Here is a 10,625-nt window from a genome sequence, read left to right on the forward strand (position 1 = left end):
CTGTTTGTTTGTCTTTGTTGGTGCTTTGTGGCTTGAAAAGAAGCTGAATGTATGTTTATTTTTCCTACTTCTACACAGGGACCTCACCTGTATACATGCGCAGTTATTTCATATTTATTATTAATGCAAAGGCTGATGCAAGAGTGTGATGTTGTGCAGCGCATTCTTTAGAAGGAGATCCATGCTGAATAATTTATGCCACTTGTAAGCCTCACCACAGTCACCTAAACGAAAAGAGGTTTGACATGAGGGCAGTGGCCAAATTTAAACCTTATGAATGGTTATAAAGGTGGTCATGGAGTGACTGGGAGTTGTGTAACAGCACTTTGTGAGATCAGAAGGTTAAGTGAGTCCACTTTCTTTTTTCATTCACTTCTCTTTGTGCAAACACAGCCATCACAAGATGGTGTTACTTACTCTGAGTAAACATTTGGCCCCACAGTAGAAATAATACATTTGATATACTCCACTGTATGGATTCTACCTGCTTTCTACAGAGACAAAAATATGCATCACTGTAATTCTTCTACACGTGTTTAAGTCAGGAACCACTTCCTCTTTTGCGCTTCTTCTTCTTTTTTTTTTCTTTTACACACATCATGTACTCTGAGTCGTCTTTCTTTCATGTCTTTCTTCTCCTGCCTCCTCCTGCCCCCCCCCTCTCAGAGTACAGAAGTAGCGTGAGCACAGCTGCCAGCAGCCTTCGACCGGTTGAAACCTGTATGCATTGCTACTGAAAAGACACTTCCTCCACCCATCACCAGCCAGATCCAGAAAGAGCTGGAAATCAGGAATGAATCTGATACATAGTCACAGTAACACAGTGTACCCCTGCCTTGTGTGTGTGTGTTTAAATTATCTTTTTACTGTAACTTAAGTGAAAGTGTACACTATTTGTAGAAAATACCACTTTTATGTTTCTCCTACCGAGTTGACGTTTAATTAAGACCAGCTATAAAAACATTCCACGCGACCCCTGTCGTGGTACTACTTGCACGGCCGTAACGCGGACTCGTACGGGCAGTGCTGCGGCCGGCCGTTGACCGTCTGTGACTTTTCCGGTTTTCCCCACCGCCACAGTGAACGCAGCACCAGGAGACGAACTGGTGGGTGGAGCATTCGGGAAGTTGCCGTGAACGCTATCCTCCAATCAGAAGCGCCCATCGCACGCGCAACAGCGGTTCGCGCAGCTCCATGTTGGATCAGTCGTTTTTTCTTAGAAATGTGGTGACCCGGAGGTGAGGCTTCGCTTACTGTCTAGTAACAAACGGACGGCCCCGGGCAGTCAGGCGGGTTCAGGTATGAGGGCTACCCGCCGACAGACCGCAGGGCTGCAAACGAATGTTTTCTGGAGGTTTGCGTGAGCGAGCAGCGTCATCCCTTTGCTTTGAAACGGGGCCGAGAAATTAGGTTAAAGACGCACCTGGAGAGGGGAGCGAAAAGTGGCATGCGGGGTGAAGAAGAAGTAATTGGATTGAGATAACGCCTCGCTGGCAGTAAGTATATTTTCTTCTCGTTATCTTTTCAACACATTACTAAAGGGATAAAAATAAATCGCTTTAATAACCCGCAACCTGTTGTTTATTGACTAACGGAGATAAGAGGCTGATGAATGTTTAACGCGGGGACACGTGCTGCTTCTCTTTTCTCACGCGTCTGGGTGAATCACCTGATCCCGCACAGCGGGCAAAAAAAGAAAGAAATGGAAAGAACCATCGCGTGCGCCAAAAAAAATCAGCAGTTTCGTCAGACTGTGGTAGAGATGACTGGTGTCCCATGTGGGTGCGCAGGTCTCCACGAGTTAAATACATCGTGGTGCCTGGAGCTGGTGTTGTAACTTCAGGTATGACCTAAAGTTCAGTCTGGCCATCTTTAAACTTCTGCTCAGTCCTCAATGAACTTGACTTGGAGCAAAGCGGCTGCTGTCACGTGGTGAAAGTCGTAATTCACCCTGAACCGAGTAGCGTTATTCCTCTACGAGTTTAATCAGGAAACTATCGCCAACGCTAGCCCGTCCTTGATGCCAGGGCCGCCTATAATAACCGAGGGCCCCACCCTTTCCTGGGGGCCCCACATTCTCTCACGCAACGCCTCCCCCCTCTCTAATCTGTTTGGATCTGTTACTTCGCCCATGTGTGAATGTGTGTGTGCATGGGTGGATGACTGGTTGTGTAAAGGGCTTTGGGATCCTTAGGGACTAGTAAAGCGCTATACAAATACAGGCCATTTATCATATGCAAAAGACTGGGGGAGGGCTGATAATGCAAGCTCCTTCTAGCTTTGCCACAGTTTGATAAAGATTACTCGCTCCGCTTTGCAAGGATATAGAATAGAATAGCCCTTTATTGCCACTGTACATGTACAATGAAATTATGGGTGCTCCATGCCAACTGTACAGGACTAAAACATAAATAGTAAAACAGCAGGAACAAATGACACACAGAAGAAATGTATACAATCAAGAGGAATGTATACAAAACAAAAGAGACATATAATAGAAATAAATATAACTATATATTATCTATAGGCTATCACAGTTGCCACTAACAACAATTAATGGTGATTCCTGATGACTTCACAGTGGTGTACTAAGAAGCAACATTTCGCATCATATGCTGAGTTTAAAGTCAGAGATTTCTGAATACCTGTTCAATCAATAAAAGTAATTTCACGAATTCCACGTGTACTTTTTTAGGCTGATGTAAGTAACCTGTAATGGTCCAGTTAAAGTTTGAAAGCTCTAAAGTGCATCCGGCATGTTGGAATTAAACATCAGCCCTAAGGGTGTACTCAGTTAAAATAATAAGCTTCAATTAAAAGTTTTATTTTACGGCTCTGTGACACAAAGCTCAAGATTTTTCTGCAGTGTAAATCTCTTTGTTTGCAACAGCTTTGCATTTTACTGCTGTTTTTATACTATTTGCAGATTTTTAATCACCATTTTTGCTCATTACACGTTAATGTCTCTGATTGGAGTAGGTTGCACTCACAGGGATCATTTTGTGCGGAAGAAGAGTCATATGATAAAAAAATGCCCACTTTTTGTGAGTGTGCAAAGAGCCTGAAGCAGAAAGCCCGGCTCACAGAAAAAACGGAGATAACCATCATCATGATACCCTTTCTTTCTGACTGGGATTTGCATTTTAGATTTTGTCCAGCAAACTAACACAAAGAAAGCCTAGTTGTGTTGAACTTCTTTTATAGTACACTGCTGTTTTATTTACAGCCACAGATTTCCCAAACATATGTCTTAGGTAAAATATATGGTTAATAATGTGGCACTATGACACAACACCATTCTAATAATGACTAGACAGCCAAGCTATTAGTGTGACCGCATCTAATAGTGCTAAGTCATAGTGGTAGCTGTAACAAAATGCGACCTCTCATTCAGTATTTCTTTCTATGTTCATTCATTTCTATGTTAAATCCATGCAGTATGTTAAAACAATTGGATATCATAGTTTAAAAAAAATTAAACAGCATTTTCTTTATGGGCACACAGTAAAACGTAGAACCAGCAATCCGGTGTGATCAATGGATGCATTAGGCCACACCAAAACTACATGCACAATCCTTCGTGCAAACATTTGACTGTCAATTTTGTGTTCTTACTGTGGAAACTGAGGGAAAAACACGTTAACAGTAATGACGTCTGAGATGGTCATTCATGTATGTGACTGTACCAAATGCTGTATATGCTGAATAGAACTAAAAGCTGAGTGAGTAATGGTCAAGGGATTACCTCGTGGCCGATACACAGACAAGCTGTTAGCCTTAGTTAAAACATCCTGTAACATGTAAGGCTGTCACGCTAAGTGAATTTTTAAATTGCAAATGACTATTCGTACCTCTAAGGAAAGACTTGTATATATCTGAAGGATGTTGAAACATTCAAAGCAGATTAACTGCTGATTTGAATGCAGATCATATTATGATGTTTTAGTGTGTTTTCCAAACTATGTAAAAAGTGCAACATTCACTAAGTAAGAGAACAATTTTCAATGCATCACTAAAGGAAATGCACATCTGCCAAAGGTCTTAGTGAGTAAGAACACTGGTGGATTTGGGGCTTCATCAAAGGACTCTGTTCCAAAAACAGCATGTTGTAATATGTCTGGATTTAGCACAGTTTTGGCCTGGTGCTTAAACACTATGAAAAGGAAGTGAGAGTTCAATGTAGTTCACACCATGATAAAATGATAGGGCACTTTAATACTTGTAGTCACTGATTCATGGCTCATGTAGCGGGAGGATAAATGTGTTACTCCAGCAGACTTAGCTGAATGCATGAAATCAGTCTCCAGTTTGGTAACTTGCTATGGATTTAGATTTGTTTTATATGGAGGAGGCCATGATGGAAACAAATTAAATGCTGGGACTTTATCTCCCTTCCGGTCTTTTTTTTTTTTTTTTTTTTTTTTTTATATATACCTGTTGTTTATTTTTCTCCTTATAGGGGCAAACATATGTTGCTCAAGCTTTTCTACAACTTTGTGCATTCCCTCAGGAATTTTCTGACATTTGAGAATCCTTATATTTATGCTAATATTATTATTTCTTATATTGAGACAGTGATTGTTATCATCTCACTGATAAATTCAAAAACTGGAGTGAAAAAGTAGCTGAGCATGTATAGGAGGAATCAACAGTATTGAACAGGCCAATCACAATAGTTACGGCGTAGGTTTTAGATTTCCTGTTGAAGCATAAATCCACATCAACTTTGTCCTCTAAACAAAATGTGTCAAGTTATTTTGGAAGGTTTTTTTTTTTTTTTTTTGTTTTGTTTTCTTACTCGGGCTGCTCATGACAAGAACTGAAAGAGGACTTAAAATATCTCCAAGATGTCCAGCTGGCCCTGTGCAGTTGTTATGTCCATGAGTTCCCAGCAAAATGTCAGATTTTACAAGCATGGGATATCATACCAACATACCGTTTGAAATACTAATATTAAAGTAGTTGGACAGAGTCATCTGTTCTTGCAAAAGGACACAGGGCATAAGTACCACAATATCCTGCACTCGTGTCATAATTTCCTGTTGCATGTTTAACCCTTTTTCTATTAGTATCTGATCGCCACGGTTCGCTAGTTTTCAGGGTTTTCTAGTTGGCCATAGTACCTGGTACCAAGTGCTAAAATAGTACCTACTTGGCCACCGGTTCTAAGCGATCCAAGTAGGTACTAAAATGTGACATCGTCAGACTGCATGTTAGCGACTGGCTGGTCAGTGGTGTCACTCAATGAGTCATGAGAGTTTCTTTCTCATGAAAATCAAAACTGCCACACGAAAAGCCACAAACTGAGCAGTAGCTATATCATCGCTTCGACGGTCATCTTTGTTGTAGCCTTCGTGTCACATGCTTATGTCAAGGGATGCACGGATGGGTTGCTGTAACAATGACCACGCACATTATGTGGTACTCGATTGTAATAGAAAACCAGTTGAGTTTTGGCGAGCTGATCTGAGTAGGTTTTAATGGAAAAGGTCCTTTTGTTGGACCACAGTGTTTACAAAGGCTATAGTTAAATGCATCTCATAGCACTGCTGCACCTCAGTGATCATATCAAAATGTGTCTTTGTGGTGGTATAAACTTTGTGTTGGTTTAAGCTAAAAGTCCCGAGACACGTCTGGTTTAAATAGGGTTACAGGTCTGTAGGTTTTATAAATATTCAAATATCATGTTTTATGCGACAGGCATGGTGCACACCCCAAATACAATCAGCTTTCATTAACGATCATGATGAGGATGAACTAGAAAAGTAACTGACCAATTTATAAATAATCAGAATTAATCAGTTAATTGTTTTGTTCAAGTTTAGTGCCAAAAAAACCATAAAATAAATAGTATAAGTAAAATTGAGTTTTGTCTCTTTGTTCCAGCGATGTTCACTCTCACTGAGATTGCATCCCTGAACGACATCCAGCCAACATACCGCATCTTAAAGCCATGGTGGGACGTCTTCATGGACTACCTGGGTCTGATCATGCTCATGCTGGCCGTATTTGCAATGACCATGCAGATCACCAAGGACCAAGTAGCTTGCCTTCCATGTATAGATAATGCAGAGGAAGCCTCAGGAACAAGCTCGTTGCCCCAGCAGAGACCTGAGGATGTAACCTCATCCACCAGAGCCCCTGTAGGAACAACCATCCCACCGGTCACTAAGGACCTAACGGATGAAGCGGTCAGTAAGATTACTGCATTACAAGCCCCTCCAACAGGGGTCAAAACAAACCTGGACTTTCAACAGTATGTCTTTATCAACCAAAAGTGTTACCATGATGCCTTGCCCTGGTATTCCAAATACTTTCCATACCTCACCCTCATCCACACTCTCATTCTCATGGTCAGTAGCAACTTCTGGTTCAAGTACCCCAAAACAAGTTCGAAGATTGAGCATTTTGTTTCTATTCTGGGACGGTGTTTTGAATCTCCTTGGACAACAAAGGCTTTGTCTGAAACTGCTTGCGAGGACTCGGAGGAAAACAAACAGAGGCTGACCGGCACCTCTTCTGCACCAAAGCAGGTGTCTATAGAGGGGAACGATGACAGCACAAATGTGAGCCCATCCACACCCATGCTTGGGGTGAAATTTTCTGCAGATAAGCCTATTGCGGAGGTCCCAAGTAGCATGACGATCTTGGATAAAAAAGATGGGGAGCAGGCCAAAGCTCTTTTTGAGAAGGTGAGAAAATTCAGAGCCCATGTGGAGGACAGCGATTTTATCTACAAGCTTTATGTAGCACAGACCATTGTCAAATCTGTGAAGTTTATTTTGATATTGTGCTACACTTCAACCTTTTTAGCCGAAATAAAATTCACACATGAATGTAAGCCTGATATAAAACATTTAACAGGATATACAAAGTTCTTTTGTACACACAACATGGCTTTCATGCTGAGCAAACTGCTCGTCACCTATGTGGCATTGATAATGATCTATGGGATGACATGCTTGTACTCTCTCTTCTGGGTGTTCCGGCGACCCCTGAAAGAGTATTCGTTTGAGAAGGTCAGGGAAGAGAGCAGCTTTAGTGACATTCCTGATGTCAAAAATGACTTTGCATTCCTTTTACACATGATTGACCAGTATGACCAACTTTACTCCAAGCGCTTTGGCGTTTTTCTGTCTGAGGTCAGTGAAAATAAGCTAAGGGAGATCAGCCTCAACCACGAGTGGACTTTTGAAAAATTAAAGCAGCTTGTCACGCGTAATGCACAGGACAAGCAGGAGCTGCACCTCTTCATGCTCTCTGGACTCCCGAATGCAGTGTTTGACCTCACAGATTTGGAAGTGCTCAGACTGGAGCTGATTCCTGACGTGAGGTTCACTGCAAAGGTCTCCCAGATGACCAGCTTGCAAGAGCTGCATCTTTGCAACTCTCCGGCCAAAGTTGAGCAGACGGGCTTTGCTTTCCTCCGTGACCATCTCCGCTGCCTTCATGTCAAGTTCACCGACGTTGCCGAGATCCCGGCTTGGGTTTATTTGCTTAGGAACTTGAGGGAGCTTAACCTAATTGGCAACCTGAGCTCAGAGAACAACAAAATGATTTGCCTGGAGTCCATGCGAGATTTGAGGCATTTAAAGACGCTATGCCTGAAGAGCAACCTCACAAAAATCCCCACAAACATAACAGAACTTTCTCCGCATCTGATTCGGTTAATGGTTCACAATGATGGTACAAAATTGCTGGTCCTAAACAGTTTGAAAAAGATGACAAATCTGATTGAAGTGGAGCTGCACAACTGTGAACTTGATAGGATTCCCCATGCCATTTTCAGCTTAACCAATTTACAAGAACTTGACCTGAAATCCAACAATATTCGAACCATAGAGGAGATCATCAGCTTCCAGCACCTCAAGAGGCTGACGTGCCTTAAACTGTGGCACAACAAAATAATCACCATTCCAGCCACCATCGGCCACATCAAGTCTCTGGAGGCTCTCTACCTCTCTCACAATAAACTGGAGACCCTCCCTGCTGCCCTGTTCACTCTGCCCAAACTGCGACACTTGGAGGTGGGCCACAACTCCATCTCGGTGCTTCCTCCAGATGTGGGTCTCCTCCACAACCTCCAGCACTTGGCCATCAACTCCAACAAGCTGGAGGGGCTGCCCAAGCCTCTGTTCAGATGCACCAAGCTTAAGGTGCTGTGTCTGGGGCACAATGCGCTCACGATGCTGCCAGAGGCTGTGGGTCAGCTAGTCCAGCTCACTCAGCTGGAGCTCAAAGGAAACTGTCTGGACAGAGTGCCTGCCCAGTTAGGAAATTGCCGCCTGCTGCGCAGAAACTGCCTAATCGTGGAGGACCATCTTTTTGACACACTGCCCGTGGACGCTAAAGAAAGTATCAGCCGAGAAACCTTTTAGCACAAAAGCCACCTAAAAAGACGGATGGCTTCAACCATTATTTTTGTATTGTATTATCCATGCATTTCTTGATTAGTATTTTTAGGCTGTCTTAGTTGCTTCTGTTTAAATACAGCATAAGAAAACAGAGCTTTTGTTATTGCGAAGTATGTATCTAATGCAACATTGTTATTATGCTTTTTTGATAGCTTTGAGATATTAAAAATCCAGCTTCTTTGTATATTATTCTATAGACCAAAACCATTTCAGTGGCACATTATATACATTTGTCATTATTGTTTTAGGTACTCAGGTATAAATGTAACCATTGGGAACAATCTTTTTGCCTTAACTGCTGCTATTTGTTTGTTTTGTTTTTTTACAGTGAGGGCTTTCACAAACAACAGGACAAAAATTAATAATTTATGATTTCTTGTCAGATTTCTTTCTTTTTGTGTTGAAACTATCAAGGTACTTTTTAACTTGTTGAAATCAAGTAACCAGTGTATTTTTTTTTTTCTTCATACCTATGTAGCCGAAAGAATTTGAGTTGTAAACTCAGGTGGAGACCAGAAATGAACTTTTACCCCACTGTAGTAAAGATTGTATATGAAAGCCTCCAGTAATTCATTTGCACATTGAAACCCTAATGATGTAAAGATTGGTGAATGTCCTGCTGAGAGAACTAATAAAAGGGAAATCGGTTGACTAGCTTTTGAAACCATGTTTTGAAGTGTGATTTGAATCTGTTGTGTTGAGCTACTGGTCCCACATGTCACAATCATGTAAAGATGATGACATCTGCCTTCATTCTTGTCAATGTACTTCTGTGTAGGCCTGATATACGTGTTCTTCAGAGCTGCTGTACCACCTTGATGAGCCTCTGCTCAAAGTTCACATTTTTATTGTACAATAAAACAACAGTCCAGATTAACGTCTAATGATTATCGATCGCCTTCAGGTTCATGACACTTGCTGCTGTCCTGCAGTGAAATCTGTAAGTTTGGAGATTATTCTTTTAAATATGTAAGGTGGATTAACAACATTTTAAAACTGTATCATTGGAAAATGAACAGATTTTCTTTCAAAATTGACTTTTTTTTCCCCCCACTTGTTTCCACTTTCATTGTTCTATTCTTGGACTTGAGTCACAGTTCAAAATGATCCTTACTCTGGGCCTTGGTACAACCCCCTGACTTCAGCCTATAAAACCATCGTCAAACTTTGTTCTAACTGGTTTTAAATAGAAGCTTCAATCAGCAGTCAGTCTGGGAGTGTTTTCTTAGCCGACCATGAATTGTGTAGCAGAAATCAAGACTCGTCAGAACAGGAAATGTTTTTCCAATTTTCTTTTGTGTGTAAATTGTGTGTAGACTCTGTTTTCTGTTCTTAGGTAAAAGGAGTGGCACTTAGTGTTAAGTTCTGCTGGTGTAACCCATCTCTTTCACAGATGTGCCTTGAAGGTTGCTCTACTGCATACCTCGGTTGTAACGCTTGACTTCATGTCAGCTCATTCTCCATCCTCTGGCACCAATAACCGTGCCACGATCAAAGTCCCCTATCTTCCCCATTCGGTTTGCTTAACCATGTCTACATGAATATACCACAGATGTACCTATTTAAAAACAGTATATACTTATAATTTTAAAAATAAATAGAATTTTAATACACTTCAAGTTTGTCACTGGCTTAAGTGTTATATTGACACTAAACATGCTTCTTATTGAATATGGTGTTGTTTGATCATCCCTGTTTTTTTTTTTTTTAACCCCCTGGCATAAGTTTTTCACACTAACAAAGCTCCAAAAAAACTTCCCAAAAAATACAAGCTAATGGCAAACTCAAGTGTTTGTGTTTAATCCAACAAACCAGTAGGGAGATAAACCTTTTAAGAACAGTCTATGATTTATTTGAAGTTAATTTGGATTTTCTTTCTGACCTGGCTCACACTTGTTTCTGTTTCTCGTTGGATTCGCAGCAAAAAAGATCATGGCTGCAAACCTCCTGATTCTAATGGAGCTGTCCTGTATGAAGTACATCAGTTTCCTCTCACAGTTATTTCAGGTTAATTAGTGATTCTAAAATGGTACTCGTAGATGTGAGTGGTTGTCTGCCTCTCTGTGTTAGCCTTGTGAAGATGGACAGTCTGCCCACTGTTTACCCATCTCTCACCCTGTGACAGTCCCCACAGCCCTGAAAGCAGTTAAGAAAATGAGCACAGGGACAGCAGAAAATATACAGGAAGAACCAAAAATATTAAGGGTGGCT

At 41.3% G+C, this 10,625-nt stretch overlaps 1 protein-coding gene across 1 annotated transcript; it reads left to right on the plus strand.

Moving 5' to 3' along the window:
* Positions 1–1,118: 1,118 nt before the first annotated feature.
* Positions 1,119–9,287, plus strand: LOC308391435 (volume-regulated anion channel subunit LRRC8D-like). The gene is made up of 2 exons (XM_080907998.1): positions 1,119–1,496; positions 5,887–9,287. Exon 2 carries the CDS (start codon positions 5,889–5,891, stop codon positions 8,376–8,378), a length of 2,490 nt encoding a protein of 829 aa, XP_080764124.1. The 5' UTR covers positions 1,119–1,496; positions 5,887–5,888; the 3' UTR covers positions 8,379–9,287.
* Positions 9,288–10,625: the final 1,338 nt, after the last annotated feature.

The sequence above is a fragment of the Rhamphochromis sp. 'chilingali' genome, assembly GCF_963969265.1.
Source record: "Rhamphochromis sp. 'chilingali' genome assembly, contig: SCAFFOLD_146, whole genome shotgun sequence".
Classification (NCBI taxonomy): Eukaryota; Metazoa; Chordata; class Actinopteri; order Cichliformes; family Cichlidae; genus Rhamphochromis; species Rhamphochromis sp. 'chilingali'.

What these genes read in the sequence shown, in the direction of transcription:
- LOC308391435 (XM_080907998.1), top strand. Translation starts at nt 5,889, where the DNA reads ATGTTCACTCTCACTGAGATTGCATCCCTGAACGACATCCAGCCAACA.